Raw genomic sequence first — 17,370 nt, 5'->3', positions numbered from 1 at the left:
ATTCTTTTTTTAAAAAAAATTATTTATTTATGCATACAAGAACTGGGGTGTAGGCCAGAGGTGCAGGGGGTGAGAAGATTCACCAGAGACAAAATGCGGAGCAGAACGGGTGGATCTACTGAAATACACTGCTGAGGGGAGCAGCAGGGGAGACAGGAGAGGTCTGCTGTGCCATGTGGGTCACCTCCCTCCTAGGGATCGAACTCATGCCATAGCAGTGATAGCATGATAGTGCTGAGACTTAATCCCTATGCCACCAGGGAGGCCCCTGAAGAAGTAATTCTTAAATTTTGTCAAGGATTTTTATAAAACACAGATACTGGGCCCCATCCCAGTTCTTGATTCAGTGGATTAGAGATGTCTGAGAATGTGCATTTCTACAAGCTTCCAGGAAATACTGATGTTGCTGGCCTGGAAACCATATTTGTGTTGCACCGGAAGAGGGCATTTCTAGGTCCATTTTTCCATTGCCTTTTCAAAAGGCACAAAAAGGGATTTTTTTATAGGTTGCCTTCCTAGGCACAAGCTCTCCTTTTATGATCTTTAGCTACTACTTTAAAAGTCCAAACAGAGGTAAAACAAAGAAGTTCCTGCTCCCCATACCATATTTAAACAGAGCAGGTCTCAGATTACTGTGAATACTGTTTCCTATCCAAGCACCTGCAGGGGGCGGCATTTACATTGTATTCTTTATGAATGGAGGTTCCCCACCCCCCTGCCCCCCACCAAGCTGTGCAAACTTGCAGCCTGTTGCTGAGGGAAAATGAATGGTTATAGGTAGAACCATTGTTGCTCTGCACAGCAGAGTGTGTCAAGGTAGAATTTGAAGAGTGTTCATCCTCAGATTTGGAAAGTCTTCATACGTATGTGACTTTCATGACTTATACAACCTGTGGGATAGATAAAAACATTATCTTTATTCTTCAGAGGACAAATACTGATGCAGAATGGTTAAGTGACTGCCCTAAGGTCACACAGTCACACGTAATATTAACTAAAAGGTCCTCCCTAAATATATAATAAATGTATTTATACTATAAGATAAATAATAAAAGTATTTTAGAAACACTAATTCATTTTGGTGTTTGATATCAATCAGCCATACTGGGCCACATGTGACCACAACTTCATAATCCAAGAAAGAGAAACATTACAGTTTTCTCTGATATGTTAACACTGTGGATACCAGAAAATGGAAATAAGTTCATAGATTTTATAACATTTCCCATTGCTGATTAGGGACACCTTCTTAGAAATAGATATTTAGAATGTTGTAAATCTGTGACCCCTTCCAAAATAATTTGAACATAGTTTAGAGACTTGAGTTTTTATCTGATGAAAGTCAATTGAGATTGTTGTAATTGTTCCAAAGAAATAAATCTACTTATATTTGTGGTTACAGTATCAAGTTACCAAACATGATAATAATTATCCTAAAACTCATTAAGGAAAAAAAAATCCATCACTGTCCTATTTTGTTTCCTTGAATGGCTCATTATGTTCAGAATAGAGCAAAACACATCAACATTTTATACGGCGTACCTTTGGATATAGTTGATTGCTTGCTATAAAAGGATTTGAATCAAAGCCAATTTGCCATTCACAACCAAGGGGACTCTAGGGACTTTGCAGAAAAGCTCTTTGTTCAAGTGAATTCACACAAAATAATGTTCAAAGTTGTTGCTTTATATTCTTTCATTGCGTTTGTCCATCAAATGTCAATGGTTGTGTCTTTCAACCAGCTCAGGGTTTAGACAGGTGGAAATGAAACAGGATGCAGAAGACACCTAAAAATGCTTTAACTGAACTCAAATTAAGAACTAAACTTTGTGGTTTCTTTTCATTATTATTTTAAAATTGGTAACACATACATATGGTAAAAACATTCAGATAATACCAACAGAATGTGTAGTGAGTGGTGACTTTCCCTCTGACCAGTTTCTGCATCTCCCAGTCCCATACTTAAGGAAATTATTGTTACTGGTTTCTTGAGTATTTGTCAGAGATCATCCATGCACGTTCAGGTGCTGTGTTTATAATGTCTCCCATACTTCCAGACAGGAAAATAGCAAAACTACTGTGTTAGTGCTAATGTTTTAGATTATCCAGTTCCCTATTTGTCTGAATTTGTGACAACCTGTCTCAAGCACAGAATTCATATTTAGAAGACTAGGTCATAATTTTATAAATGACTTAATTGTGTTGGGAGGATTTTGAAAGTTTCAGAGAGCCCTACTTATGGTTATTTAGAAATAAATTCAGCAGCTAGAGGTTAAGTGGGGAGAAGAGAGTGGAAAAAACTTTTGACGTGGAATTTTATTGAAGTGTAATAGCTCCAGAACTTTGTCTAGCCTGTTTACTGCATTTGAACTTTTTTTTTTTGAGACCACATTTGACCAGGGTTACTTCTAGATAACACTATGAAATAGGCGGTTAGAATCATTATGTAACAATCAAAGGAAATACAATTCCAGCTCCAGAACTTACTAGCTTTGTAGCTTTGGGCAATTTGTCTTTCCAGAGTCTCAGTAGCAATAAACTAAGGAGAATAGTACATAGCTCATAGAATTAGAGTATAAATGAGCACACGACAAATGTAGCTGTTATTGATTCACTATAATCACAATAAAAATATTGATGGCATTCTTCAAGTAACTGGAACAAAACATATGAAATTCATATGGAATCACAATAGCCATAGCAATCCTGACAAAAAAAGAAAAATGGCAGGGCTGTTCTTCCAGACTTCAAACTTTATTATAAAGCCATAGTAATTAAAACAGCCTGGTACTGGAACTAAAGCAGAAACAGAGAGCAATGGAATGGAATTGAGAACTCAGAAATAAATCCACATCTACATGGACAGTTACTCTATGACCAGGGAGCCAACAACATACACTGGCACAAGGATAGGCGCTTCAATAAATGGTGATGGGAAAATTGGACAGCTCATAAAAAAAGAATGAAACTAGACCACTGTCTCATACCATACACAAAAATCAGTTCAAAATGGATGAAAGAGTTGGATGTAGACTTGAAACTGTAAAATATATATATAAAAAAAAAATGCAAAACGCTACATGACATAAGCTTCAGTGATATCTTTAGAGATGCATCCCCAACAGCAAGACAAACAAATGAGAACATAAACACATGGGACTACATCAAACTAAAAAGTTTCTGCACAGCAAAAGAAACCATAACTCAACAGAAAGACACTCAATTGAATAGGAGAAAATAGTTGCATACCGTATATCTGACAAGGGACTGATGTCAAAGATTCACAAAGAGCACCTACAACTCAACAACAACAGCAAAACAAACAAATAACCCAATCAAAAAATGAGCAGAAGAGCTAAATAGGCACTTCTTCAAAGAAGATGTACAGATGGCCAACAGGCACATGAAAATTGTTCATCACTTATGAGGGAAATGCAAATCAAGACCACAATGACAAACCACACCTGTAAGAATGACCCATACTTAAAAGACCAGAAGCAACAAGTGCTGTCAAGTATGTGGAGGCCTCCCTGGTGGGACCTAAGGGTTAAGTCTCAGTGCTGTCATAGCTAAGGCCTGAGTTTGATCCCCAGCCAGGGAGCTAACCCACATATGGCGCAGCAGACTGCTCCTGTCTTGCCCGCTGCTCCCCTTAGCAGTGTATTTCAGTCAGTCTGCCTGTTCTGCTCCCCACTCTGTCTCTGGTGAATCCTCTAACCAACCCCCCTGCCCTGGCCTGTACCCCAGTTCTTCTATGCAAAAAAAAAAGAGAGAATATGGAGAAAAGATAACTCACCTGCACTGCTGATGAGAATGCAGATTAATCCAGCCTTTCATCTTAATAAAAAGATGAGTAATGAATCTGCTATATAATCAAGTAGTTCTACTCTTAGGCATCTACCTGAAACATTCAAAAACACTAATTTGAAAGGAAACTTGTTCTCCCATGTTTATTGCAGCACTTTTTACTGTAGCCAAAGTATCCAAAAACAGATGAGTGGATCAAGAAGATGTGGTGCAGATACACAATGGAATATTAGTCAACAATCAGAAAATAAACTCATGCTATTTACAGCAATGTGGATGAAGCTGGAAGGGATAACACTTAATGAAATAAGTCAGAAGGAGGAAGATAAATACCAGACTGTGTCACTAATATGTGGAATATAGAAAAACCAAACTAAGTGTCAAGTAAAGGCAAGATCAAAACTAACCCTTAAAAGCTGACTATAGAAGTAAAACATCCAAAGGAGGGGTGAGGTGGGGGAGGGGTAAGAACAAAAAGGAAAGGAAGCCAATGGACTATGATGGGGGTGCTTTGGGTGATTTGGTGGTGGGTGCAATATGGTGGTGATACCTTATGTTACCTCAATTTAAAAAAAAAATTTAAAAACAACAGAAAACCAAACATAGCTGTTTCCAGTGTTCCTTGACGGTCATCTATGTTTAAGAGATAGTTGAGATATGTTAAATATATTTGTATTTTCATTTGCTTGTCAATTCTGTATGAAATCATAAATATGAAAGTGGTTTGAAACTATAAAGGGGCTACCTAAATGTAAAGTACTTTTATTTTATCTTAGTCTTAATAAGCTTACAATGTTTTCTTGTCTATTAGCCTGATTGAAATCATGATTATTATCTTTAATGAGAAGATAGTCATTATGAGTTTTCTTCTTGTCCTTGTCACCCAGTGAAACTGACATATTCTCTATTTCAGATAGATGTGCTAGAGACTAGACATTCTAATACATGGCATACCGAGCTTCTGCTCATAGTGGGCAGAGTATTTATGGGAGCCCCTGACTTTCCTGGGGTCATAGGGCCATTTGTATATGTCAGAATGTCCCATCCAGCATGTGATTTTCATGTGAAAAGACTTAGGTAACATTTTGTTTTCCATTGCTCTGAGGATAAAGTGATCTTCTATTCCTGCTACTGTAGCTTTAATTGTAATACATTTATGTATTTTTTCCAGGCGTCTAACCCTGGGCAATTTGAAAATGACAGTGATGCATTATGGCAGCGAGGACAAGTTCCAGAATCTGTTGTCTGTCATAGTCGAGTGGGAATAAACACAGATGCACCGGACGAAGCCCTGGTTGTCTGTGGCAATATGAAAGTGATGGGAACCATCATGCATCCCTCTGACAGCCGGGCAAAGCAGAATATCCAAGAGGTGAGCACAGGGCAGGCCTCTGGCACCTCCTTTGACACTTAAGCAGGTGGGTGGGGTGCTCCTGGCCTCTGACATTCCCCACATAGGGCATTTCCGCACGTTGCCTATTGGGGTGAGACAAACACATTGCTTGACAACCACGGCTGTTGGAACTGCTAGGCTCCTCTGCTGAGAGTCTGCATCAGCAACTACCAGGAGAATGGATTTACCTGACAGGAACAGTGGCCACTGACAGCACAGCACCACTGCACAAGTAGGCCATCCCTGAGTTATTTTCCACAGGCCATTGCCCTTCCTTCTATGCATTGTCAACTGCTGGAGCTTGCCATTTTCCTTTCCTCCAAATTTCCACCTCCCTGTTTCTCTTCTGAGCACTGTCAGTCCAGTTTCTGCAAGTATTTCTCTTCGTCCTCTCCAGTCTTACTTGGTCAATCCCGCGGCCCAAGGAACAGAGTCAAGTCCGTCTTTTCTATGGAGAGGCAGTCACCTAATTTCTGATTTCCACTAGAAAATCAGAGCTCCCCCATTTTGGGGTCTCCCCAGTAACCTGACCTTGGATAAAATGTTTAAACCTGCTGGAACTCAGTGTCCTCATCTATTTAGATGGAAAGGATGCCTCCTTACTGACCCCTCTCTATATTTTTAACCCATTGAGATAAGTTCTGAGTGCCTTGGAAAGTTACAGTTTATGAAGACCTTGAGTATTAGGATTAAATATGCCAGTTTCTTCATCAGGCCACTCTTGACTTCAGCCATTTCACCATTTAATTCCATTTTCCATTTGTTACCTCTGCTACTACCTCCCTCCTCATTCACATTGCTTCTCTTATAAGCATTTTTGAAATGGTGACAGAATCATGTTTTTAAACCTGCTTTGCTCTCCCTTCTGAATTCTTTTTTGGTGAACAGGAGACTTAATCTGTTAATACTTGGCCATTCTTCCAGACTGCATTCCTTTCCCAGTGCAAATCTGCCACTGGTTTTTCTAAACTGGCCAAGGAATGTCCTCTTTTGCTGAAAGGATTTCAAAGAATGGTTGTAACTGTTATACTGACTTTTATACTGATTTTGAAACTGCACTTCATGTTAGAAGAGCTGTGACCTACTGCACTAGTCGGGTGGGAACTCTTAGGGGGAGAAAGTTCTCACATACATTTCCAGATAGTGGTCATAGATATCGTGCATTTGCCTTTTAGAGAGATAAAATGTCTGCTTTTCAGATCACACCAACTCACTCTGCAAGTCCATGCCAGGTCTTATCTAAATGTAGACAGAAGAGGAAGAGTAGGAAAGTCCTCCACAGCCCTTCCTGCTGCCACCCGGCTCTTCCAAGAACCTTGTTCATCATTCATTTCTTCAAACTGTGCTCCTTGGTTTGAAGAAATTATATGGTCTTAAAATAAAAAGCTACCCCAGCACTCTCCAAATCCCTTCCAGGAAGCTTTCTCCATTTTAAAGCCAGCCCTGGCTTTCTGGGTGAAATTCCTATGCCCCCTACCTACACAGAGCATGGTAGAATTAAGAGAATAGTAGCCTCTGCTTAGAATACTTGCATTTTAATGGTGATTCTGGCAAGTTCTGGTCCAGGAACTTTGGCTCAAAGACATTATATATCTTCTATAAACAGGGAACACTCATATTCATTTTAGCATTTATTTAAGTGTTCATTTACTCAAGATGTTTTCTGAGCTCATGCATGTGGAGCATTTTTTTATTTTAGTGGAATAGGGCTAGGCAAATATTTCTTATTTTCTTGTAAAATGTAAATTATAATTTTAATGTAAATCACTTTTTAAATTATTTCATAACAATATAGTTGTTCTTAACGGGCCTATACACAGCTATGAAATATTTTTTTCTAGTCCTTATCTGTCCTATTCTTTTTTTTTTTAAAGATTTATTTATTTATTTATACAAGCACTGGGTACAGTCAGAAGCGTGGGAGGGTGAGAGAATTCACCAGAGCCAGAGCGGGGAGCAGAACAGGCAGACTGATGAAACACACTGCTGAGGGGAGCAGCAGGTGAGACAGGAGAGGTCTGCATGCCATGTGGGACCCTTGCGGCAGCCGGGGTATTGAACGGGTGCTGCAGAGGCTGTGGGCAGATTTGCAGCTCAGCACTCAACCGCTGTGTCACTGGGGAGGCGCCTTATCTGTCCTATTCATCATCTTATTTAAATGATGTCTTATTCAATGTCCACCATGTGCTATTCAAATCTTATCTGTTCAATTCATCATCCATTATAGACGAGAGATGATAGCGATGATGGTGCTGACAGATGTGTGGACTTATTCTTACCTGTCCCTATCTCAGTTTTTCCAACTTTTAAAAGAGAGACATTCTCCCAAACATGCTGGGAAGGGAACCTGGACCCCATTATATATAGGACTGAGGGCAATATCTCATTCTTTAAGGATGCATGGTGCTTAAAAAAAAAAAAAAGGCCCAAATAGAATTGTTTATGCCAATTTCACCAAGACTTAATGTCCAACCTTATTATAGTTTCAGACTCTCATCAAAGTAGAATTTTAAACCAGTCAGTATGGAGTTTCCTGGTCAGTACTGGTGAGGTCATCAGCAAAAGAAGAATAAGAACCCCCTTGCTTTCCTTTAAGGAAAGGTGACTTTGCCTATAATAAACTTTTTTTTCTTTTGCTAGTAACCTGTCTGACTCTTCTGCCTATAAAAAAAACCCCACCCATTTTTCTATAACTGCTCATAGGATCTTTACACTTGCTAAATGGGATGCTGCCCAAATCTTGAATTGTTGAATAGAGGCAAGAAGATCTTCAAATTTACTTGGAAGAATTTTGGTTTTTGACAGTGGTAGCCAGAGCTTGCTTCTGGATGAGTTGTCGCCAGATATAGTAGCCAAACATGGTGCCCAATATGTGGGTGATGGGGAAAACGAAACAGGTGGCTGTCTTGCCCTGGCTGTGTCCTTTCACTCCAGGCTGTCTTGGTTGCTTTGTGGATATTAAGTGCATGAGCACGCTGCCTGCAGAGGCTTGCTGGAGATCTCTAGTGCTCATCTGGACGCACATCCAAGACAGAGGAGATAGAGCAGATATGACTGAAACCTGTGAAACTGAAGCCCTAGGGAAATGAGGTCAGCCTAAGTAGGAGCAGCTTAACTCACCCAGATAGCAGCGTCTTGTTCACTAAAGTGACTATGCTGGAAAGGGAGTGTGCCTCTTGTAGTGGAAACTGCGCATGGAAAGGATATGCTGAAAACCAATGGGGTGGGAAGAAAGTCAGTGGCAATGCAAAAAAAAAAAGAAAATGAGGAAGTTGAAAGTTGAATGCATCAGTCAAATTCTGCGGTGAAGGCTGAAAACAAGACAGCAAAGGACTTAAAAATAAAAGCCAGAAAAGAAATCAGGTGAGATGCAACGCCCAAAGATTGTTTTGTTTTTATCCGAGCTGAACCATCAGTGTGCTAGGTAGAGACAAAAGTGTGAAAAGCTTGAGATAGTCAGACATGCAAAGTCTCTTCTCAGGACCCTGAGACCAAGGGTGGAGTTCCTCAGCAAAGGGTGAACCAGTGTAACTTAAACTGCTCCTGATGAGAGACCCAGAGTCCCAGGGCTCTGGGCCAGAGAGTGGATTAAAAAGATCTCCCTCCCTGAATAAACTGGAGCCGCATGGGCTGAAATGTCTTCCCTGCAGTGCAGTGCTTGAGTTCATGAAATAAAAACCTTGGGTATGATGGGGCACCGCTGTGATGGCCATTTGCATTTACAAACTTTGCAAAACTGCTGTGGGCAAGATCATATCAGGCACCCAAATCCAGTTTCTAGCTTTTTACTAAACACATTGGTGAGCAAAGCATGACATTAAGTGCTGACTTGTGTAGATCCTGGAGGAGAATTCCAAGAAGGCACAACCCTTGCCTCAAGGGTTTTTCCTAGGCCAAGTGTACACATAGGGAACATGCAAAACAGGTAGGTTATATTTGCCTTTGGAATGTCTACAGACTAGAATTAGAAACCAGAAGAGCATTTTCTTAGGGAAATATGATTATATAAAGTGTTTAGATCCCCAAGCCAACTCTTAAAATATTCTTTGGCCAAAAAGCTGTCTGAAATACAATGGTAATAGTGCTATAGAACCTAATTACTATGCCTACCAATATGTCTTCAGGGGAAATGCATCTGTCTTAGTCACCAGGACTCATTCTGTCTCTGTAACCTGGACAGCCTCAGTGAGGGCACCCTCCTCTGCTTTCCATTTGCAGCAAAGGCACTGACACTGCCTCCCTTTGGTTGCTAGTGTGGTTCATGTCAAGACTGAGGGGATAATAGGCAGCCGGTAAACATGGGACTCCCAGGAGAGGGAATGGGGTGGGCCTGGCTAGTGCAGGGCAGTCCAGCTGGCTCCTGATTGACCCCATCTGTAATCCTGTTAGTGCCAGGGATTGTTCTGTGGTATCATTTTCCCTGCCTTCCCGCACCTCTTTTTCCCTCTCCAAAGTAAATATTGCAAAGACGCAGTTCTTCACCCCCCAAGACAGAAAGGGTTCCCTCATTTTTCGTTCCTCCTCCTCTTCATTGACCCTTTTGGGTGCCAACTCTTACCTGGCAAAGTGTCTAAAAAGAACTGTCACTGGGGCAGAACCTTTCTCAATGGTTTTAGGTCCAGCCACCTACTGCCACAAATTAAAAAAAAAAGTCTTTGGTGCAGAAAAAAGAAACTATTTTAACTAACAGGTTAAAACAGGTAGGGCATGAGGGAGAGCTACCCAGGTAGAGGGAGTGGGGGGAAGGTTCAGTTACCGGTTGATGTCATGGGGTGGAGTTGCAGCTACAGGAGCCAGCAGTGTATGGCAGAGGTCTGTACTGCTGAGGTTGGGATCCCCCTTTGGAGGGCGGGGCAAAGGTCTCCTCCTGTTTTGCAGGAGGATGGCTGTCTTCTACAGCAGCTCTGAGGAAAGAGAGAGTGAGCCCATGTGCATTGCTTCCTATTAAAGTCTGCCTGCTTCCTCAAAGCCCCCTGCTCAGGATGTCAGGGGGGCTGTTTAGGCTCTGACCCTGGGAGGGCATCATCCTGTCTGGCTTGAGCAGTGTCCAGAAGTCAGGGGGCAACGTTTGGTCCCTGGTCACCACTGCTCCAACTCAATCAGTATATGCTATATGCTTTGTTCTGAGATGAATGAAACCTAAGTCTTACCTTGAGAAATGAAACTTTTGTTAAAATTTAATCTTCAAATAAGAAGTACTCATTGACTCTCCAGTACCTAAGATAACAGCTTACGTGTCATAGCTACTCAACAAATATTGGTTAAATGAATGAAGGTGCTTACAGTGATAGATGGCTGGGTAGAGCAAAGTGAAATTGTGACTATTCCTTCCTAGCATGACCTGCAAAGACCTCTCCATTTGGGTCTTAGTCTTTATCTCTAGTAATGCCAAACTCTGCCTCTGCTGTGCAGACATTCAAGGGGTTTGCTGCATTGGGACTTGGCTTATGGTGTTCCTTCTACCTGGTATCCCTGTCTTAGTATCACTCTTTCCTACTCCACCCATATCTTTCCCTTATTCCTAGCTTCACATTCTTATTTTATTTAACAAATTAGTTGAGCATCTACTATATGCAAGGACTCTTGCTACAAACTGGTGATCTGGTGATAAACAGAAAACCATGGCCTCAAGTTTTTTCTCATTTTCATGAGTGTATATTCTATGGGAGAAGACAGATAAAAAAAGACAACATAACCAGTCTGGTGATAACTTTGGTTAGCACTATGAAGGAAAAGAACAAGTGCCATTAGCACATAAGGCAGAGGGACCCTTTCTATCTTGGAGGTCAAGACTGCATCTGTGGTGAAGCAATGTTTACACTGGAGAAGAAAGGGAAGAGGGAATGGAGAGCTTTTAAGGCAGGGAAAATGCCTTGAGCAAAGCTCCCAATGTGAAAGTTGCAGAACATGTTTGAGAACTGAAATGAGCCAAGGTGTCAGTTGGACTTTCCCATGCTAGGCCGCCTTTCTTCATGCTCCCCTAAGAACTCTGCAGGTACCTCCCTGGAGCTGCCATGCTGCTCTATTCACATCCATCATCGTGTTTCCCAATCATAATATCACTTGTGATGAGTCTGCCTTCCTGTCCAAACCACAGATTTTTATTTTATTTTTTTAAAGATTTATTTCTTTTTGCATACGAGAGCTGGGGTAGATGCGGCCAGAGATGCGGGGGTGAGAGGATTCACCAGAGACAGAGTGGGGAGCAGAACAGGCAGACTGACCGAAATACACTGCTGAGGGGAGCAGCGGGTGAGACAGGAGAGGTCTGCTGCGCCATGTGGGCAGCTCCCTGGCTGGCCAGGGATCGAACTCTGTGCTGCAGAGGCTGCGGATTAGCTTCACAGTGCTGTCCTTTACCCCTTGTGCCACCAGGGAGGCCCTATCACCAATTTATTTAAATAGATCAAATTAAAGGGGGATTCTTTGAACCAAACACTTTTAGCCTTATGAAAAATTTACTATATTATCTTTGTTATTGTCATTTTACTCTGTTATCATTTTGGGGTCTGGTGACATTGTTTTCAAGGAATTTGCAGCACAGCTGAGAGCGTCTTAAACTGTCAGAGCCGTGAGCTCAGAGGAGGACACCATCACTGACAGGGGGGTTGGGCAGACCACCCATGGGAGGGGCAACGCTTCATCTTGAAGGATCCATGGGTGGGCAACGTGAGCTTGCGGTCTCCCACTTGAAGGAATTTTCTTCAGCAAAGTGTCCAAAAAGGTTGTTTCTTGAATTCAGCATTGCATTTTCAATTAATCAATACAAGATTGGCTTATTTTTGTGTGGGTTTTACACTGCGCTTGCCCTCCTGAGCAGCTCATTGCTTCTCTCCACAGCAAGTAACCTCCTTCCTTGGGAGAATTTACCTCAGAGGGCAGCGGTAAGGCAGGGGCTGTAAAAGAGGGAGATTTCACCCTATAATTTAGACAGATCCTTGGCTATTTATTTAGTCAGTGGTTGGAAGTCACTGACATGAACCTTAAGACTTCAGCTTCTCTGAAGAGACATAACTTTCTCTTAAAATAGTTTGGCAGGAGAAAAGGACAGTCCCGCTGCCAGCATTCCTCATCGCTCTGGGTCACTCTGGGCACGGATTTGAATAGCAAGTATCTGAGCAGGTGAAATTTGTTTTTCTTTAATTTAATTAGGTTGACACAAATGAGCAGCTGAAAAGAATAGCACAAATGAGGATCGTTGAATATGACTACAAACCTGAATTTGCATCTGCAATGGGAATAAACGCGGCGCATCAAACAGGTACACACACAAATTCCCTTTTAAATTCTGGGTTGTCAACTATTAAAATTTTGATTCCCACTGGATGGGCAGGTTGTATGTTATGGCATTTGACAGCAAACTGTTGGTTCAACTCATCCTCTGCAAAACTCATATCACTAGAACAGGAAAGGTTAAAGAAGTTTCTGGGTTGTCTTTATTCAGCACTCCCACCCAACATGCCTGCATCCCAAGGTCCTTTTTTTTTTTTTTTTTTTTAATGTACATTCTTTTCACTGGCGTCCTCTTGCTCATAGGATGAGGGCTCAATTACAGAAGTAGGGGCACTGGGCAACTCTGGGTTGGAGAAGGGGGCAGCATAGGTGGGTTGAGGTTGGAGAAGGAACTAGAAAAGTAGTTTTATGCTGCAATCCAGGAACTCTAAAAATGAAGGACTGTTATTGGAATAGCCCTGGGTTGTGTTGCTATCTGTCACTATGGAAAGCTAATGAGCAGAGACAGGAAATGAATCTATAAGCCTTTTTAATTTTTAGATCACTAGCTGTTGATCTGAGAGAACGGTGGGCCTAGCACCCTAAACAGACTTTTCTGTCATCTCCTCTTGAGCTGGCATTTTTACGCGTGAAACAATGACAGTTACAAGCAAACAACACATCACAATTGATATTTCTAGTATTCATCGTGTTCAGCCTGCAGAACTTGCTATCAGCCTCCAGGTTATCTTGACCCTGATACAGCCTCAGTTGTCAATGTCCAGCACTCCTCTGGGCATCATCAGGACAGAAATCTCAGTTTAAAACAAGAGTTTTAGTTTAAAGAAAGCAGATCGTTAGTCATCTAGTGTGTACGAGCAGCCTGTGCTGGGTGTGTATGTGTAGATTCCTCTGCTAGATATGGCGCCTTCCCTTCCTCCCGACCCCTATCATTTCACCACTGTTATAATCCTTATATCTATAAGGCTTATTTAAGATTAAAGAAACTTAGACGGGAGGAGAGTGTCTCTCTTCAAAGCAGAAGAGATATTGCTGTATCAGGACCATCTAAAGGACAATGTCTTCCTGCTGGAAGAGATAGGAAACCATGTCCTACCTCTGCATATGTGTTCAGGGACTTCAAGGCACTTACTTGTGTTCCTTCCAAAATCTGGCTCAGAGTCTCAAAGAAATGTAGAGAAAGGAACACTCTCACTTTAAATCCTATAGTGTTTCTTGACTCACAATTCCTTTGCTTCAAATGCATCGCAGATCAAAGCAAAAGCTGAGAAAGGATAAGCATCTATCTGCAAAGACATCCTGTGTGGCTGGCAGTGTTCCGTTCTTATGTAAGCGTGTGAGAGGATTTTCTCCAGAAAGGTCTTTTCCTGATTAAACCTGTTGGAGTGTTTTGTATCTAGGAATGATTGCCCAGGAGGTGCAAGAGATCCTGCCCAGAGCCATAAGAGAAGTTGGCGATGTCACCTGTGAAAACGGAGAGACATTGGAGAACTTCCTCATGGTCGATAAGGTAGTCACTGAACAGCTATCACTCTAGCTAGCACTCACCAGAGATGCCACTGCCACTGTAACCCCACTGCGAACCAAGAGCATCATGATGCACTGAGACATCCAGCCAGGAAGCGGGACCCCAAGGGAGTTCCTCACTGAGCAGTGGAGTATGTTGGTATTGTTGTAGAGCAACCCCGATACAAAACGGGGTGCCTGACTGTGGGTCCTCACCCGCGCGCTTAAAAGGACTTATCAATGCTCTACTGCAGGCACACGTGAAAGGTTAATAAAAGGTTTATTTACAAAGGGAAGGGGAAATGAGGAAATGTACAGCTCTGGGAGAAAAGTGGGAGACAAAGTTTTAAATGAGTCCTACCCGATCCGCCGATCAGGAATCCCAAAATGGCACTCTCAGAGTTGGCCGCCAGCCAGGAGCCGTGAAGCCAGGAGGCGAGCGATTGCGAGCCAAAGAGCCCAAAGCCCACGTGTTTGGTTTTTATATCCAACCTGGCTGCCCAACTCCACCCTCAGGTCCCAGCCACCCTCCCTTGGTGGTGATGGGATTTGTCTTTCCCAATGTCTTGATGGCTTTAGTCTGGAGTGGGGGTGGGTCCACAAAGCCTGTATGGGATTAACTCAGGACATCATTTCCCCCTAACAGTATCAATGATCCCACAGGGGTCATCAATAGCAAAAAGAAGTTCCAAAAGGGAAAAAGCAAAGGAACATGCATTTGCTGTTAATGCAGGAGAGAAACTGGCCTGGGGAAAATCTACTTAGCTGAGTGCCTTAAATTAAGGACCAGCTATCCTGAAGAATAGTGACAACACCCTTTGATTATGCTTTGTCTTAAAAAAAAATGGAACTAAAACTTAAGAATAGATCACGTTTCACATACTATCATTTATGTTACCAATGTTACAAATTATTAAACATTCGAGTGTTGATTTTTCAGAGCAGCTTTTCGACAAGTTGTATATTTGACTTTCACAGCACAGTCATACAGTGGGTCACATTTACAAAGATATTCACCAGCCTTTTTATTTTCCCCAAGGACCTGTCTTCATTCTTTGATATTCAAATCATTCTCTTTTGAAGGACTGTCATCAGCCTTCTAGATGATCACCCCTTTGCGTGTTGGTGGGGCTAAGCCTGCCATTTCTTCTGATGCTGTGTGTGTGCTTTGAGTCATTCTGACACCACATTTATTAATTCTGTGAAATCCTGCAAAGTCCCTTTACTGCTGATTTGCTTTATGTTGTGTTATTATATTTGATACTAAAAGGGAAGAGTGACTGACTTGGGGTTTGTAGTAATAGGAAGGGATGTTTGAGTGGAGACTAATTTGTAGCTTGTCAGTTCTTGGGGACAGTATTTCTTGAACTTCAAAGTGGACATGATTCACTGGGGATCTTATTAAAGTGCAGATTCTGATTAGACAAGAATGGGTAAGAGCAGAGACCCTACTTTCTAAGCAGTCTTCAGGTCATTCCAATGTTGTCATCCCCAATGGTCAGCAAAGCATAGGGAGAGCAGCAGGTAGAGGCACTTCTACTGTATCCACCTAAAAGCTCTCAGAAAACAAATAGATTATGGGGTCTAGACAGTCTGCTCAGCCCTAAAGTTCCAGGGTCTGGTAGCAGAAGATGAGTTACCTTCTTCTAATTCCCAACCAAGTTAAGATGGAAGAGATTCTCTTGTTTCTCTCAGACCTAGGTTATCACTTCACTTGAGAGGTAGATCATGAGAAATTTATTTTTAATAATAAAGGGCATGATGAAGTTTTCCAGTAATTTGTTTAAAATATAAGTTTAGGTAGTGGTGTTTATGGATATCTCCAGTTTTTTCAATTTTTTTTGTATGCTCAAGCATTTTTGTAATAAAACAGTGGGAAATGAAGTCATTGTTCCTGCACCTAAAACTGCAATTTAAATATTGTGTCAGCAGGTGGTGACCATGCTTTGAAAATCAGATACATCTATTTATTCAACCTCTGGTTTAGGACCTGGAATTTCACACTGTATTTACCAAAATGGAACTTAGTTAAAATGGTGAATTTATGTCAAAGCTTTCAAAGAGAGTGTTTTAAGTAATTCTAAAGAAGTGAAGACTTGAAGTATGTGAGTCCCTTTCTGATTAATGCCAATTTTTTGTTATCTGGGAAATCTGACTCCTTGGTCAGAAGCCTTCCTCCCCGTGGGAATGGACCACATTCCCCAAGCACAAGGTCCACTGAGCTCAGTCTGAGCTACTCAGTCTCTCACAGTGCCTTCCAGCTACTTAAAACTGAGTAAAGGCTCTAAAGACTACAGAAGAAACTTGAATGCTGTCGCTCAGTAAAGCCCCTTTCATTTCCCACCCCCCACCCAAGGAGATATTTCCCCTTTGTCTCTATTGTTGAAACTTAGAGCTGATGCTTATTTTGCTGCTTTTTTACTTTGCTACATCACCTCCTTTTATTCTCTCTTCATCCCCTCTCCTGCCAACCCTCCTTCCCAACACTGGCAGGCACTCTAATGTGTTTCATATATGTCCTCTCTGGAATAGTATTAGTGTTGTTTTTTAAATGTGCATTACATTTATTTGAATTACATATAGCTGTTCGTAACTTCTAATTGATGCATGGATTTCCTTGGCATATGCCTTTATATTCTCACGTGATGGACCCCTTCCAGTCCTGTTGACCACAGACTATTCGGTGACAAACAGTGTCACACAATGTGAGTTGTGGGAGGTTTTCTCTGGCACATATGCCAGAGTATAGGAAATTCACAGCCTTAATTTTTTGAAATAGTGCCCAATGTTGATCAGTTTTAACTCATAACAGTGGCAAATGAGGCTTACTGTTTTTCAATATCCTCAGCAATGCCTGGCACTATCAAACTTTCTAAATTTTGCAACTATGAATGGGATAAAGTGGTATCTTACTATTTTAACTTGCCTTTCTCTAATGTGTAATGAAATCATACATCTCTTTAGTTCTTTTGATTTCTCCTTCTGTGAGTTGGTTGGCTAGTTTTTCATTGGGTTTCCTGTCCTTTTTAGGGTGAGACTGTTGACTTTCCACTTGATGCTGCTACTTAATTCTTTCCCAGTGCTCTCAAAAGTATAAAACTCATAGATCAAATCTCTAGCAATGATTTAAGATAGCGACAGTTATTTTCTCTTTCAATGCCTGATTGACTTCCATTCTAGTGTTAATGACAACGTAAAGCCTTTTTATTTATTTGTGGTTTACGTGTTGGTCAGTCTCCTCTACTAGAGAATATGTTCTAGAAAGGCAGAGATTCAGTCTACCTTACCTAATTGTTTTATCCCTGCACTTAAGAGAGTGGTTTGCACATCATAGGTACTTGATAAAGAACTACTTATTCTATTTTTTAATTGGAAATTGAGTTACATGTGCCAGTGGTTCTAGGCCACAATGACCACCCTCAAAAGGAACT

General features: G+C 41.4%; 1 protein-coding gene across 1 annotated transcript in view; it reads left to right on the top strand.

The window, feature by feature from the left end:
* The window catches only part of MYRFL (myelin regulatory factor like), a 103,601-nt gene that overhangs the window by 61,110 nt on the left and 25,121 nt on the right, over nt 1–17,370 (top strand). The window contains exons 11-13 of the mRNA XM_037513182.1: nt 4,979–5,179; nt 12,353–12,461; nt 13,834–13,943. Coding sequence (XP_037369079.1) covers nt 4,979–5,179; nt 12,353–12,461; nt 13,834–13,943 — 420 coding nt within the window. The remainder of the gene's footprint in view (nt 1–4,978; nt 5,180–12,352; nt 12,462–13,833; nt 13,944–17,370) is intronic.

The sequence above is a fragment of the Talpa occidentalis genome, unplaced genomic scaffold (assembly GCF_014898055.3).
Source record: "Talpa occidentalis isolate TD23 unplaced genomic scaffold, MPIMG_talOcc4v2.1 talOcc4.16, whole genome shotgun sequence".
NCBI lineage: Eukaryota > Metazoa > Chordata > Mammalia > Eulipotyphla > Talpidae > Talpa > Talpa occidentalis.
This window is presented reverse-complemented; position numbering and strand designations above follow the sequence as displayed.